Source organism: Serpula lacrymans, assembly GCF_000218685.1.
Source record: "Serpula lacrymans var. lacrymans S7.9 unplaced genomic scaffold SERLAscaffold_2, whole genome shotgun sequence".
NCBI classification, from domain to species: domain Eukaryota; kingdom Fungi; phylum Basidiomycota; class Agaricomycetes; order Boletales; family Serpulaceae; genus Serpula; species Serpula lacrymans.
The window spans coordinates 2,623,700-2,639,702 of NW_006763291.1; the positions used below are offsets into that span (position 1 = coordinate 2,623,700).

The 16,003-nt window shown below is 43.8% G+C and overlaps 4 protein-coding genes across 4 annotated transcripts; all 4 read right to left on the reverse strand.

Annotated features, from left to right (window-relative positions):
- Positions 1-1,587: 1,587 nt before the first annotated feature.
- Positions 1,588-3,564, reverse strand: SERLADRAFT_457968 (uncharacterized protein; the record flags this gene model as incomplete). The annotated part of the gene is made up of 10 exons (XM_007313938.1): positions 1,588-2,065; positions 2,127-2,283; positions 2,351-2,400; positions 2,464-2,683; positions 2,742-2,773; positions 2,824-2,848; positions 2,905-3,078; positions 3,137-3,222; positions 3,270-3,391; positions 3,447-3,564. 9 exons carry the CDS (start codon positions 3,381-3,383, stop codon positions 1,907-1,909), a joined length of 1,017 nt encoding a protein of 338 aa, XP_007314000.1.
- Positions 3,565-3,989: 425 nt separating this feature from the next.
- Positions 3,990-5,872, reverse strand: SERLADRAFT_457977 (uncharacterized protein; the record flags this gene model as incomplete). Its single annotated transcript, XM_007313939.1, has 8 exons — positions 3,990-4,304; positions 4,368-4,403; positions 4,463-4,653; positions 4,703-4,790; positions 4,847-4,972; positions 5,031-5,279; positions 5,346-5,448; positions 5,507-5,872. The coding sequence occupies 7 exons, from the start codon at positions 5,404-5,406 to the stop codon at positions 4,171-4,173; spliced, it is 885 nt and encodes a 294-aa protein (XP_007314001.1).
- A 345-nt stretch (positions 5,873-6,217) lies between these two features.
- SERLADRAFT_365771 (uncharacterized protein) lies at positions 6,218-8,372 on the reverse strand (the record flags this gene model as incomplete). Its single annotated transcript, XM_007313940.1, has 7 exons — positions 6,218-6,858; positions 6,918-7,194; positions 7,257-7,285; positions 7,367-7,688; positions 7,761-7,979; positions 8,046-8,114; positions 8,340-8,372. 7 exons carry the CDS (start codon positions 8,370-8,372, stop codon positions 6,218-6,220), a joined length of 1,590 nt encoding a protein of 529 aa, XP_007314002.1.
- SERLADRAFT_457987 (uncharacterized protein) lies at positions 8,267-12,226 on the reverse strand (the record flags this gene model as incomplete). The annotated part of the gene is made up of 20 exons (XM_007313941.1): positions 8,267-8,451; positions 8,507-8,692; positions 8,762-8,951; positions 9,018-9,341; positions 9,404-9,488; positions 9,541-9,626; positions 9,676-9,878; positions 9,941-10,036; positions 10,088-10,168; positions 10,236-10,348; positions 10,403-10,654; positions 10,724-10,899; positions 10,953-10,969; positions 11,031-11,154; positions 11,214-11,531; positions 11,583-11,667; positions 11,731-11,817; positions 11,870-11,972; positions 12,041-12,104; positions 12,163-12,226. 10 exons carry the CDS (start codon positions 12,208-12,210, stop codon positions 10,492-10,494), a joined length of 1,185 nt encoding a protein of 394 aa, XP_007314003.1.
- Between the last annotated feature and the right edge of the window lie 3,777 nt (positions 12,227-16,003).

Below are 16,003 nucleotides of genomic sequence, written 5' to 3' on the forward strand. Positions count from 1 at the left end.
ATCTGATGTCATAGCATGTGACCAATTACGTGTTGAGTCTAGACACCAGTCAGGTGATGTGTCATGTGATCAGTCATGTGACTTTCAAAAGTGAGAGTCTGGAAATAAAAGAAAGAAAAAGTAAAATAATAGTGAAAATAGATGCCAAAAATACCGCTATAACAAACAGAGACCAGTAGAATGAGTGATTTGATGGATTGAATGACCCTATTCCAAGAGAGAGATAATATGATGAGTTTGCTCAACAGAGAAGAATTTCATGATGACAGCTGTGAAAAAATAATGATGTGTGTGTGTGTTTGTACCATGTTGAACTTATTATACATCATATGATCAATTGCTTATATAATAATCACTTGCAAACATGTAGTTTAAATACTTTGTAGTATCAGCAACAAAACTGATGCAATAAGTACCCCTCATTAATTTGGAATATCTCCTGATATAGTAAGTGTAGGAGTATGATGCAGCTACAATGCTGCAACGAGGAGCTCTCACCAACATGAACCATGAGAAACAACTACCATACTAGTTTTCTATTTTCTTGGATTTCTCCAATAGTCTTATTTTTCTTTCAGACTAGTTTTTCGTACCTCAGTTCATTGCATATTGAACTGAGGTGAACATATCCATTTAGACTTACAGTAGAATAATTCTTTCTGAACATCCTCCATAGACTTCTACTCATTTACTACAGTGAGAACATCATAATCTATGTCAGAAAGAATTACATAGGAAACCCAAATATCTTCTGAAAGCCCTGATCAAGGGCTTTCTAATGATACCTGTGAGCTGTCAAACTAGGCAGAATAATGTAATGTTAACTGGCTTGCTAAAGCTCATATATTGGTATTATATACCTAGACAGAATAATGTACTAGAAGGCTATTAATGATATGTCTCTATAATGTCTGCATAATTATTACTCACATGTTAACTGGCTTGCTAAAGCTAAGGCAGTTAAACATGTGGTGCGACATTTCTATGTGAGTGGCTGTGCAGATTTGTAATCAAGGAATTGGAAATCCGGTGAAGTTCTATGTATGGTTGTTGTATTCTAACAATACCTTGGGAGTCTAACATCAGTATATCTCAAGATATTTGCACTTCAGAAAAGTAGTGCAAACATTGCATTGGTTCTGTTGCTCACTGTATATCACATGCAATTGAGCTTATTCCTGTATGTTTATGGTGTGCAGGTCAACCACACACTTACTCCAAATCACTCTCTGGAGTACTCCTCTGCATCTTATATCAACAATTTTTCAGATAAAGACATGCATCACACTTTTTTGATGGATTTTGTGTAACCCCTGTATTTAGTTCTTGTTACCTACTTTCATGTTGTATAGTAATCTGCAAACTATTTATCTACCAATTTATGTCTGATCCACTGTCACAATAACTGTTATCTATTATCATTATCAACCATTATCAATTGATAAAAGTCTCAAGATATGAAGGCTGACGGTCCAACAACCATAGACAATTCCAAGTGTTCACATGAAACACTTTAGCATTTGGCAACTGCTTAATCAACAGTGCAGTTTTTCTCCATTGCAGATGGTGTTTCTTTGATGACAACCTTTGTCATCATACATTGACTGTGACATCATTACCTACATAGGAATACTCATAGGAATACTATAGATAGTATATAAGTACAACTACAAAACCTGTATTTACTTAGTTGTTCCCATCATGCCCTAGTCATAACCAAATTCATACATTCTCGAATCCCAACAGGAACGCCAGTAAGGGAGAGTATAAGTATATGGCCTTACTGACAGTGTACTCTGAAAGGGCCTAATAATCGCTAACATTACATCAAAAACGAAAAACAAACTCCTTTTGACCACCCAAGGGCAAGACTTCTATTGCATTGCCTCTTCCACAAAAATTGTACCTACTTCAACTCAGGAGTGTCCCCGAACAGAGTCTTCACAGAGGCAGGAGGATAGCGATCTCCCTGGGCCCAATCTGCTTTCTCCGCAATAGCACGTACTTTCTGGATATCTTCAGGACTAAGCTTAACATAGGCAGCACTGAGGTTTTCTTCCAAATACTGCATATATCATTGCGTCAAAGTTGACGCAACATAAGTATAATATAAGAATGTACTTTACCTTGATTTTCTTGGTACCTGGAATGGGAATAACATCGTCGCCTTGAGCAAGAAGCCAGGCAAGGGCAACTTGACCGGCAGTAGCATTATAAGCAGCACCGACTTCCTTCAGACTGTCGGCGAGTTTGAGAATATTGGGGAAGTTCTCCTTCGAATAACTGTGAATTTGAGATACCCGATCACAAGTCAGCGGTCGACATGCCTGGAAACGAGTAATACGCATACCGTGGAACAAGTCTTCGGAAGTCATCTTTCTCAAAGTCATCTGGAGACCTCTATTGAAACATAGATAACGTCAGACTTTTTCTCGTGATATCAAATTGGGAAATATCACTCACATATTGACCGGTGATCAAACCACGGCCCAAAGGTGAATATGCTATGATCTTGATGCCAAGTTCGCGAGCGGTCTTGAGCACAGCAAGTTTTTCGTCTTCAATATCAAGCGTGAAAGGCGAATACTCGAGTTGCACCGCAGCAATTGGATGCACCGCATGGGCACGACGAAGAGTGGCAGACGAGCATTCAGAGAGACCAAGGTACTTTACCTGGCCAGCTCTGGAAATCACAAAACATCAGATAATTATGGATCAAACAAAAAGGGTTATTTTCTCACTTTACCAGTTCAGCCATAGCGCCGACAGTTAGCTACGTAGCTTCTTAAGATATATCATAAGCTAAGAAAGTCATGGAATTACCTCGATGGGAACGTCAGGGTCAGGTCTATCAAAAGAGGTCATCAATGACATATAACGAGGTGGATTTGACATGAAAGGTACCTATGGAGGTAGTACAGTTCTACAAAGTCCACACCCAGCCGCGAAATAGACTTTTCAAACTGGATTTTTGCCTGTTCAGGCTCTCCATTGACACCAGCAGGTCTTCCTGAATTACGATCAACACCAAACTTAGTGGCCAGGAAGATTTCGTTCCGTTTTCCCGTCCGCTTGAACCTGAAAGCGATAGGTGAGAACAGGGGTAAAGGATCCTGACTGTCATTAATCGACAGACCATTTTCCAAGGAGCACTTCGCTATCTCCATATATATTTGCAGAGTCCCAGAAGGTGCAACCTTTCGCATAAGCTGCATCCAGGACCTATTCACGCCATCAGAGAATGTGAGAATGACAAACTGTTGACATACTTTGAAGCGCTCTTCATCAGATTCGACGGCGCCATAAAAAGCAGAGATACCCATGGCACCAAAGCCTATGGCTGAAACATCGCTATTGCCAATTTTACGTGTGGGATAAGACATTATTACTACTGTGGGGGAGGTGTTGAAGGCGGAGGAAAAAACAATGAATGGATAGTCACTCACCGGTCTGCTGTCTTTATATATATTGTGTGGAACCCATTGCTTCCCGATCAGAACGAGAGGGACTTCTTGAATTGCTGCTGAATAAGAGTGTGCCATCGTGATTGGTGATACTGCTATCGTGGAATCATGTTCCATCTACAGCCGCGCCGAAAGGACAGGTTGCGTCATCCGGCAAGTTGCTTTTAGCTTTACTCGAACGTTAGTTGTACACAACAATCATGACCAGGCGAGTTCACGAACCACCAATATTGTTTGTGATCTTGGGAGACTTTACTCTACTGATCTAAAAATGTATAACTGTCAGACATATCTGTCGGGTCCCAGATCTCAAGTCCTGCCAAAGTAGAAAGATTTGCTGTTACAAACGGAGTTCATGATCATTGAATGGATGTCACGGTGTAAACGCAAACATCCGATTTCGAAATCATGGAAATTGCCGACCGAGCTGGCACGTCCGTTTCTGCATGAATACACGAATTGATGTTACCCGCTCTGGCTTCGTATATCGAAAACTACGCTACAGGCCACACACTAACACACTAACGAGAAGTTTAAATTTGCGTTATTGTCAGGCTATTGTATGACCATTACATCGTAGAAATGTGGACACCATACAAGACAACGAACAGGTAGCATACTACGTCAGTTGACTACCATGGCATTTCCAGACGCAGTAGAGCAATTAACGTAGGGCCACTTCTTTCTAACCCATTCTGCTAGAGCATTACTTACAATCAGGGAAGCCGATGCTACCCCAACCAGTCCAGGCGGGATGACAGGCGCGGAAGTGATGTGTTTCATCGATTTTGTGTAGGTCGCTAATTTCTTCATCAGTAAGGTCTACGATCGTGAAGTTGTCTGTGATTTTTCACAAGATTGTCAGCAGCCGAGAAGTTCAACGCATTCTTGACGAAGACTCACTCAGGATACGATGGTTGGTCACAGATTTGGGCAAAACTGGACAAGGACAAAACTTAATATATATACATGTTATGATCTAGCACGAAGTGCCATACCTGTATGTCCTGGCTTGTTCGCCTGTAGCGAAATCAAGATATTGGCGGGCTGTACTTTGTACTTTTGCGCAATAGAATTGACGACAGTGTTCTTGAGTAAAGGTGAATTGTCAGAGCCTAATGGCGAGTACGCAGTCAAGGTTATCCCTTTTGATTGACAGTACTCGACCACATCATCTTGAGGACAGGATCTATATTAATGATTGAGCAAACCTGCCATTCCAGCGACGACATACATACGGGTGAAGCTCGATTTGATTAACAGCAGGTGTGACCCGAGCAGACTTAGTGAGCCTTTCGAGATACTCCACTGAGAAATTGGATACACCTGATATAATATGAGAATGCGCAACCCAGGTGAAACCGCGACGAAATTAATCTTACCAATAGCCCTCAGCTTCTGCGGGTGAGCAAGATGGATGTCTTCCATATCCTTCCAGGTATCAAGCCAATCGTACGCCTTGTCAGCTTTACCATCTCGGGTCATAGGAGCAGGCCAATGCATGAGCCCTGGATATCATACATACATGAGAATGCCAGAGTCTACCTGCCACACGTAAGCACTTACAGAGATCAATGTATGGCGTATCCAGTTTAGAAAGAGATGTTTCAAGAGCCTGTGCAACGTTCCTATGATCGGGGTTGTCGAGCTTCGTTGTGACAAAAATCTCTTCTCTTGGTACACCGGATGCTTTCAAGCCCTGACCAACTTCTTTCTCGTTTTGATAGCCAGCTGCGGTATCGATGTGTCTATAGCCATTCTTCAAGGCAAACTCGACTGCAATCTCTACTTCTCCGGGTTTAGACTTCCAGGTCCCTTAAACCAGGGCAAAAATATCAGTGTATGATAAGATAAGGGGCCCCGAGTCTGTGTATCACACACCTAGACCGACTGTGGGCATAATAGCACCGGTGTTAAGCTTGACCGACGTTGTAGCAGGCATAGCGATGGACGAAAGAGCAAAAGACTAGGGAAAAACCGAATCCTTTGAGATTGGGGTAAAACAATCCTCGTGATTTTCAGACTTTATAGCAATTACCTACCTTTCATTGTAAAATTATTAGCCAATGAATCGGTGAGCGCATGAAAGTATTAACGAACTATCAACGGAACACCGCACCGCACCAAGAACGTGAGTGGTTTAGTTGATAGACGTTTTCTCTCGATCCTGTGCGCCGGGAAAAGTTCGGATAACTAGTGAAAACGTCATCGGAGAAAAGTAATAGTAGTTTCCCGATCTAATAAGGCGATTGGCAATAATCGAAGGTAACCCCCAGCTCGATAAGATTCCTGCCACAGAGTCATCACAGCAGCGAGAATGACCTGACATTGCTTGACTGTCCGTTCCCAGATATCCTTGTAAAAAGGTGGGAAACATTTATCTTTCGTTGTGACACTCGTCATGTACGATGGGCTCACGTGAACTTGACAGTGGGACCAAGTGGGGACTGTAGTAGGATCCATCAAGGGATCCATGTGCAGGAATGCTTCGGGCCGACAGAATCCGACTCCAAGTGGTGCACAATTTATTTTGACACCCTTGTTCGGGCCTAAATACCGATATGCAAGCCGACCTCTTCGAAATCAGGTCCAATGCGTAGCACTAACACACTCAGGTGCTTGGATAAGTATAATATGATCCATTGCTTGATCGTTCTGAATAGATAGGGTGCGTCTACGTGCTAGTTTCATCATTCGTTCATCCAGGAGCTGCGCAGGATTTTAGATACTATAGTTCGATAACATCGTCGACGTCAGCTCAAATAATATGCCACAAAAAGAGCAAGTAATAGTATGCCAAAGTGTGCCCATACGCGATGGTCCACGCCTATCCACACCCACATCCTGATCACAGCATCTACTCCGTCCATATCCATGCTGCAGTCCACTGCTGTCGTCTCATGGTGGGATTGCTTCACGCTGACTTCAGCAACGTTTCCATATTTCTGTATGCGAGCGATCGCCAGCCTCCTCATCGCTACGATATACCAGGCCATACCCATTCCTGCACCAACAAGTCTAATGTTTGAGGTCCAAGAGTAAATGCAGCGTTTGAATATTGATCGTCCAGACTGTATTCGAGGTTCTGGTGCGAAGGATTGATGTTCAAAATCATCGTCCGACTTATGAAAGGCGTTTTCTTGACTTTGTTGCAACAGCTGTGGCAGATGAGGACATAATATCGATCCTCTTGCAATGCCTAGTAGTTGTGCATGTCTATATGCAAGTGCATTACGTAGATGAGATGGTGTACGTAATCCACCTGTAAGAAGTACCAAAGGATGAGACCCAGGAGGAAGAGGCAAAGACTGGATTGCTTTCAGTGCCTGATAAGAAAATCGCGCAAACAAGGCTTGACGCCTCGATTCAGGAAAGGGTCTGACAGACATGAAGTCTTCATACCAGGGGTCGCCGTGAGTAACGTGAATATATACCGCAGAAGAGTATATGCACCTGGATTCTCATAATCACCTCCACTGATCTCAATAAAATCAACGAGTCCCCAGCGGGCGATAGTCATGACGTGATCCAGGATACGCCGTTCTTCATCTATCCCGTGATCAGAAGTACTTGACCGCCCGATCTTTGACTGAGCATAATCGGCAGCATTGATCTTGAGCCCAACGATAAAATTTGGGGGAACCGCTTCACGAATTGAAAATACAATGCGACGAAGGAGATGAAGTGCATGTTCTGGAGCGCAGGAGAATTCATCTTGGCGCAAGTTACTCTAGAAAGAATAGGTTTGCGTTATATATCTACGCAGCCTGCACCCGGAAAAAACAGAAATACCTCAGGAGATAGAAACTGTGCAAGCAGGTCTGAAAACAGTCCTAGGTTCTAATCAGTACACCCGCAGCCCACGAGAGCACAAAAGGGCGGTGGACAAAGCCATTACTCACACCCATGTGCAGCATGTAGCTGAATACCATCGAATCCGGACTTTACAGCAAAGTGTGCTCCATGAACGAATTCCTGGATTGTTGCTTCGATGTCAAGAGGGGTCATCTCTCGAGGTCTTTGAAACAAAAGGCGATAAAAAATATTTGATATTACACTCCGCTTGACCTTACTGGTCTCCGAAGAACCACCAATGGCGTGCAAGCTAGAACCCAGTCGGATAGCACTAGCAGAGAGTGGTGGGACAAAGGGAAAGCGACCCCCGAGCATATTGGGTGACTGGCGTCCTGCATGAGATAGTTGCATGATAGCCAAGGTTGGATGCTCATGTGCAGATTGTGAAGGAGGTGGAGACAACACAGAATCGCCATAAACCGGGGATGTATGTCGCGCCGCGCTGAAATTGTGAATTACACCTGACAATCTTTTGAAAGCCTTCAATGTCTCCTGCGTAATTGTTCGCGGCACAATCATGTCATATCCCAGTGAGAGATGGGTTGGTGAAACTTGCACATTTCCCGTGATAATCATTCCCCAGTCATTCTGAGCCCATTCAGAATAAAGAGCGAAGTGATATGGGTTAGGAGTATTTCCAAGATGCTCGTATGTAGCAACCTAACCCAGACCAGAAACCACCCAATTAGTACCACGTTGTGCTTATTCAAAAGCATAGCAAAGAACCTTTACGAGCCTATTCCGAACACTACGACCGCATGGGAGTGAAATACGAGAAAATATATCAGCAGATTCCTTAGCAATTGATGTCCCACTGATAGCCGGGCAAGAGGCAGACATAAGAGACAAGGCGGACTCGAGAGTCGGATTTTGGAGACATGACATGTTCAACAAAATAAGCGCCCATGCACGAAGGCTTCATGACCAATTCAATTATGCTCTTGGCTATAATTCCAAAATTCATAACATTGTACGTTGTATAATACTCTACAAAATAATGCTAGCACGTACACTACTCACGTTAACAGCTATACGGTTAGGCGCAGATACCATGATAACGTCGGTGCTTGCGCCAAAACAAAGATTTTATACCATAATGGTATTAGTACGAACTAGCGTGCTGCAATAGAGTCTATGTAACATCCTCAGCAGAGATGAAAGGTGAAAGACTGAAAATGTTTACTTACGCCACCATCAATTAATACTGTTTCCCCATTCACAAACCAGTTGGCCACCAAGAATAGAGCTAATGAACCAATGTCCCGGTTACTGCCAGTCTTAAAGCCAGCAGGCACCTGGAACTCGACTTGATCTTCCATACCATCCGGCACATGGGACAGACCTGCTTCATCTGCTGTACCAGGAGCCGATAACTGAACGGAAGCGGTGAGTGCGTGAGTCTGAAAGCCAATATAGTCTCGATACTATTTGATGCAGCTCACTTCAGTTTGAAAAAAACCTAGAATGATGCATGATGACAAGAACCAAGAATCATCCGATGAGCTTACCTGGAGCAATCCCGTTCACCCTTATTCCAAGGGGTAAAAGTTCGTGCGCCAGACTAGATGTAGCTTGACCTAAAGCACTCTTCGAAAACAAGTAAGGGTAAGAGCGCCCTGCTGTCCTTGAGTCCTGATGTCAATCGTAATTGAGAAAACTATCGAATGATAAAGCAGAGTAGATGCATCGTTGCCTTACTTTCGTCCAGGCATTCATACTAGAGGTCATAATGATTTGTGGAACGAACCTCTGCGCTACAGCATTTTCTGGGGCAGAAGTTTTCCAACGTTCTAGTAGAGACAGGAACGCGAAGGTAAGCCAATATGGGCCCACAGTATTGGTATCGAAAACATTATGAAAATCCTCCTGTTGAATAGAATCAAAGTATTGGGACCTGTAGGCCTCGGCAGTAGGAGCTGGAGCTGAAAAGGCGGAATTCGAACTTGTGCCAGCGTTGTTGAATAGGACAGTGACATATTTCTCACGTCTTCCAATTTCTTCTGCTAAGCGGGCTGCCTCGGACTGAATCATATCTTCGTTTAGCTTGGGCCTGACTGCGATACAGTGATTGATATAGTATGCACCTTTAGTCTGACATCGCCTTTAATACCAAACATTCGTCCCTTCCTAGGGTCCTTTGCCGCAGCTGCATTATAGGTTTCTGCGATACTGTTGAAGCCATAATGTTAGGTGCTCTAAAAAAACCATATTCACGACTCACTTATCTAACTTATCTTGCTCAAGACCTATGATATATACTGTAGCACCGTTAGCAACCAAGGTAGAACCGATCATAAGACCGATTCCCTTAAAGTGAGGGCTCAGAAATCATACAATGCAACGACAAGTTACTCACAGATCCACCACCAGTAATTACCGCGACAATACCTCGGAGATCGAAAATGGTACTGGCAGACAGATTATTGAGGACAGTATCTGCCATGTTAATTTGAGAAGTGATATGTCGGGTTGGGGGAGGAATCGAAACCCATCTTCATCTGCGTCCTTTTATAAGTCATGATGTTCGCGGAGAGTAATAGAACCGTGTATTCGAAAACGCTAGAATCATTCTCGTAAATATTGTTGACGCCGCCATCAAAAAAGTAGATGCTATAGATTACTCAGGCCTAAAGTGATATGCCAGTGATTCAGAATCTTTCCCACTGTTGATTCCCGACCATGGTGGCTTACTGACATATATATCACCATTTTCAGTCCTGCGCAGGTCATCAGATACGATCACTGCCACCATTCAAAATACCACTAACACTGCCACCATTGGCGTCAGAACTCATCTCAAGCCATCAGTGTGGCCCGAATCTGGCACATGCCTGATTTGGTTGGCGTCCCTGGAAAGCAGATTTAATACACCCATGTAGAGTGATACGATCGAGCCTTGGAATGATTTTGACAAACCAAGTTATCTGGCAAGGAACGAAATGTTGCTCTTCGGCTAATAGCGTAGTACTCGGGCCATGGATCCAGGTGCAGATCATCACATGGTCACACGTCCACCAAAATGTTATGTGCTGACTGACAGATAAGCAAGGAGAACGGTATTTGGCAGAGTTGGGGGACAGTACTTGACCAAAACTCAATATTCTGATCTCGTTCAATGAACATGGGGCTCTCGAGTATGAAATATATTGGGATAAGTACAGTTGGACATGACCTAGCGCAAGAAAGGAGTGAGATATGACAGGGATTCAGTAACATGTGCCAAGACGGCCCAAGTATATGTCATATGAAGGAAAGTAAAACCATACAAGTTCGAAGTTCGCGCATAATATAGAGCAGTCCGCATACTAATATGATGACGGATGCTTGAGTAAGGTCTGTATTCACGATTTTCTTTAGTCACTGGGGGAAAAAATTCTTCGGATGCAGCGAGACATGCACGTACCCCACCATCAATGAGGACAGTCTCTCCGTTGACAAACCAGTTAGCAACCAAGAATAGAGCGAGGGAGCCCATGTCGCGATTAGAACCGAGCACAGCGGGAACCTCAAGAGGAAAGGTTGCCCCTTGAGGTAGGTGCGAAGCCCCAGTAACGGGGTCAACCATCCCCGGGGCACTCATCTAGTGCATAATCATGAACAGGATTTGATGTATAAGAAGTAAATAAAGTATACCTGGGAGACGAACAGTCCTATCACGGATTATATTAGCAGAATATAGAGAAAACTATAGGTATACAATTTGATTTTCACCAGGAGCAATTCCATTGACTCTGATACCGAGTGGAAGAAGTTCGTGAGCCAAAGAGGACGTGAAATGCCCTATTGCACTTTTGGAAAACATATAGGGGTATGAACGGCCAGCTGTGTTAGAATCCTAGAGGGGAGGAATCACAATGAGACGATGTTGAAAAAATAGTAATACCCGTCAAATACCTTGGTCCACCCATTCATACTGCTTGTCATGATGATTTGTGGTAAGAATTTTTTGGTGGCTGGATCTTCCGACTTTTTCCACTTCTCGAGAAGAGGCAGAAATGCAAAAGAAAGCCAATACGGTCCAATAGAATTTGTGTTGATAACATTGTTGAAGTTTTCCTGAGTGACGCGATCAAAGTGACTTGCGACATAGGAGGCAGCAGTGGCTTCAGTAGGAGGTTCATATGATCCCTGAAGAACTCCCGCGTTATTGAACAAGACAGTGAGATATTTTTCGCGTTTTCCAATCTCTTCAGCTAAGCGGGTTGCTTCCGACTGAAACATGAACTAAATATCAAAACTGGTGAAAAGCACGAGCCATCTGACCTTTAGCCTGATATCTCCCTCGATACCATGCATACGTCCTTTTCGTGGGTCTTGGGATGCAGCCTCGTTATATGTATGAGCAAATCTATAATATAAACACCGGACTCATCAGAGACTAGTGGGCACAATGTACGCGATAATAGGTCACCTGTCCAAATCAGCCTGTTTCGGTCCCACAATATACACAGTTGCACCGTTGGCAACAAGAGTTGAGCTGATCATCAACCCGATACCCTGCAAATAGTGAGGTAAGGTAAAATCCATATGAAGAAAAACCGTGACATACTGAACCACCACCAGTGACAACGGCGACAACGCCACGAAGATCAAAGATATTGCTTGCAGTCAGATGGTTTAAAACAGCGTCCGTCATATTGACCTTTTGGTTATCTGTAATGAATCAAAGCAATGAGCCCAGGTTAAGGGATATATGAAGAAAGACCCATGATTCTATGCACTTTTGAAAGCTTCACACTGAATATCTCTGGATGAATCTAGAAGGGTTTTAAGGGACTCATCTGACTAAAATACAAACACTTTATCAAGTCAGCATATGTACTGTAAACCGAGTCATTCACACAATTTCACAGCGGTAGCGAAGCTTAGAATTCTCCGACAGGCCAGACATTGACGTGCGCGTTCGGCAGACAACTGCTAACAGGAGAAAGAACAGAATGACTGAGCACGCTCCGACAGGCCAGACGTTGACGTGTGCGTTCGGCAGAGAGCTGCTGATAAGTAGGAGAAAAGAAAAATAAGGGTGCGGCGGGCCGCGGAAGCTCCCAGGTCTGAGACACCTGAAACCTCTCCTAATCTCAGAAGCCCAGATCCTCCGCTTGAACCTTCAAAAAAGCCAGATAGACACGCTTTGTTGTTTGCCGCACTGGTGAGGAAAGAGGAAAATAATGTGATTCACTTTGTTGTGCGAAGGATTATTTTCTCTAAGATACAGAACGGAGAGAGAACATGTAATTCCTGGACCCGTAGGATCCAGGTTTCCATTGCGCAATTACGCCGTGATTTTTGCGGACCTTTTATAAATTACTCATCTCATCTTGGTCATCTTCTTATTTGTCACTAAGCTCTTCCTCCCCACCATGGGCAATCAGCAGTCTGCCAACTTTTGATATGCTTGTGTTGGAGCATTAGACAACGCTCATAGAAGTTGAGCCTCCGCTTAGAAACAATTACCTTACTTACAACTTTTGTAACCGCGGGAAGTTCTTTCCTCTTTCTATCTTCAGACTTTCCCGCAAGGTCTATTTCCTGGTTTTCGGAACACTTGACACCTCAGTCTGTTATTACAGTACTGAGGTGAGTTAACATAGGATTACAATCTCCTCTGCTCTAGCCTATGTAAAAATTATTCTATTAACAGGTACCAAATTCCATATCAGTCTGTTATTACAGTACTGAGAAATTATTCTACTGACAGTTAAATACATAACCACTTCAGCTTAATGATGGCAGTCTGTTTTTGACTTTCAAATGTTTGGACCTGTACAGAGAGTAACATGTTCACCCACACAATGTATGGCCCCACGGCAAAATCATACATGTTATCTTGTAACAACCAAGAGTTAGTTACTCTGGCGTGCAACTCAGACAGGCAAAAGAGTAAAGAGAGGGAGTGGTTACCCCTTAAGATGGGACCGAGTTAGTTGTGGGTAAACAACAGGAGGACTCGCTGAGGAGTCTCCTGGATCTATTGAGGTTTATATGCTAATACAGCGTGTTTGTACTTATGTACTATACAGTTGATGGAAGCAGTGGCTGATGATGTCAGAGGGCGCAGCCCGTGTGACCAGCTCCACTGCGTGAGAGACTTTTGTAGCTAAAGTAAGAAAGGCAGCACGGCACGAGAAAGTGGAAGTCTGAACAAAGGGAAGTGCCACGTGGCCCGAGTGCGTGAGAACTCTTTGAGAAAGGTAAGTTAGAACGGAGAAAGAAGTTTGAAAGTCCAAAAATTGTGTATTGTAACACTACCCCCCCCTCTAAGGCTTGACTTCCAGGCTCGACCAAGTACCAGAGGTAGTAGTTAAATTTTCGGGCATAGGTTGAAAAAGGGAAATAAAAAGTTTTGAATCCATGCCTCTAAGCTTCCTAGGAGCCGAGGGATTCTTAGAATAAAATTCACAAACAGCGTTGCAGGAATTGTCCAGATGGACTTCTGGTTCCCACATTTTGTCCTCGTCTCCATAGCCCTTCCATATGACTAGGAACTCTAACTTTCCACACTTCAAGCGTGTATCTACCACCCGTTCCACTTCGAATTCTTCCTCACCTTCCTGGGTGACTACAACTGGTCCGAACCGGTGTCATGCACCAAAGTTGATTGGTAGCATGGACAGGTGTCAATAACAAAGCGAATATTCAAAAAAACTCGCCTTTGCGCCACACAGGCACAGTGCCACGTGGAATAGTAATTAATATTGCCTTTTTTGAACTTGTGGCTGATCAGCACCACCTCTATTAGGCAATTCAGTCACGCTCACCTTTGCTTTTCCATTCGGTACTTTCCACATTTTGGCATTTTGGCAAATTTTCGTGTTGCCACTGGCTACACATTGCATTGCGTTGCGCCCTTGCTTTTGTCATTTCCTTCACTTGCCTAGCCCCACCATGGGTCCCTTACTCTTGTTTTTATTCTCACCCGACGGTCGTTTCCTGGATCCCCATTTTATTTCACCTCCTCGTCACCTCCACCCTCCTCCTCCTCATCTTATTTGCACCCCCACCATTTCTGATGTCACCACTTCCTATCCGTTTCTGTCACCAATCCGTCAACTACCATGTGCCACTGCTGATATCAGCAAAGGCCCGGCGGCCGGTCCAAATAGGGCAACAGGTCCATCTTCATGACGTCGATCTACCATCATATACTATCAAAACATTGGTCGCTCGTCTTGCCTGGTTGGAGCGTGGGTGGGTATTTTTTGAGCTGGAGAAGGTTCATCCCCTTGCGTCGCCCATGTTCATTGCTGTCCCATTCACTTGGGTACACTTATCTTTTGTCCATCGTCTTCGCTACAGCTACACCTACCACACGCTGCCTGGGACTCACTTGTTCCAAATTGGAACTACTCCTCTCTCTCCCTCGTTTGATCAGGTGGTCCAACACAACCAGTCCATTGGTAAGGCCATGGAACTGTTGGATTTGGACTAGGTGGTGGACCGGTGGCTCCAGTTTCTTTTTCTTCAGCAGAACATTCATTTACAGTGCAATTATTTTTGATTTTTGAATCATTTTTATGGACACATATTTTTTTAGAATGTCTGACTGACAATAAAGGAACTGTGTTGATACTGATAGTGTTTTGCCTTGCCCTTTTTTTACTGCATCTTCCCATGACATCATAATTTTCCTGCTCTCTTTTTGCTATTGGACTTTACTTTATGGCTGTACAAACCTGTGACATTACTCACAGCATTTATTGTTCTATCCCTTTCTTTTCCTTTTTTTGACAATCTTATCCTGTACTACCTACGCAGGATTTGTCAGCGTACATTCCTTCCTTCATATTCTTTCTCATTCTTTTTGCACAGCTATACTGTGCATAGCCTACTTTTCTTTCACTATATAAACCCCTGTATTTTACCTTGTAAAAAAAAACAAGAACTCAAATCCAGACTTCTTCTCTAATCTCAAGTTTACTACTCACTACTACTTGTGATCCAGTGTGGTCACAACACTTCCCACTGCTACCACTGTTAACTGCTGTCATCGTTACTCGTCACTTTTGAAAGTGATTGTCATCCCTTTTGATTAGAGTCCTTCTGAGCACTACAGTCTGTGCGTCAGGAGCCTGCTATCACTGGGAACTTTGTCACCTCATCATATTGGCATTCCCAAACCTACCTTGTGCTACTATTAGCAAGGTAGTGCTCATCTATACTCGCCACAAAGCCCCTATCTTTCTATATTCCAACTATCCCTCCTCCTCAAAACCCACACCCATACATCTCTGGGTTTTACTTTGAAGGATTGTTATACGTACCACCCCACGAACAACCAGACCACTCCACTGTTCTAGAAGGCAAAGCCCATAAACAAGTTCCGTGGAATCTGGGAGGATTGTGTGTTAGTTTGTTTTTGTGTGTGGTTTTTCTAACAATAGTTCTCATCATCGACACCGTATGCACCAATGCGAGAAATATTCTCGCCCAACAAGGATATCTCACCTCCCCTCCCCCCGATTTGCTGAGCCTTTCCGCGACAACAGGGCACCCCTTCCCAGGTTGTCACCCCCCAGTCTTGCCACAGGCGCATCTACCAGCATCTTCCCCATCTCCGCCAGATCTTGTTCCACCCATGCCCATTCCATCATCCCCAGCATGTTCCTTCATAACTGACTCAATAGTCCCCGCAGCCAATGCAGTGGAAGAATCACAAGTCATATTGATCCCTACATGTCCCACAA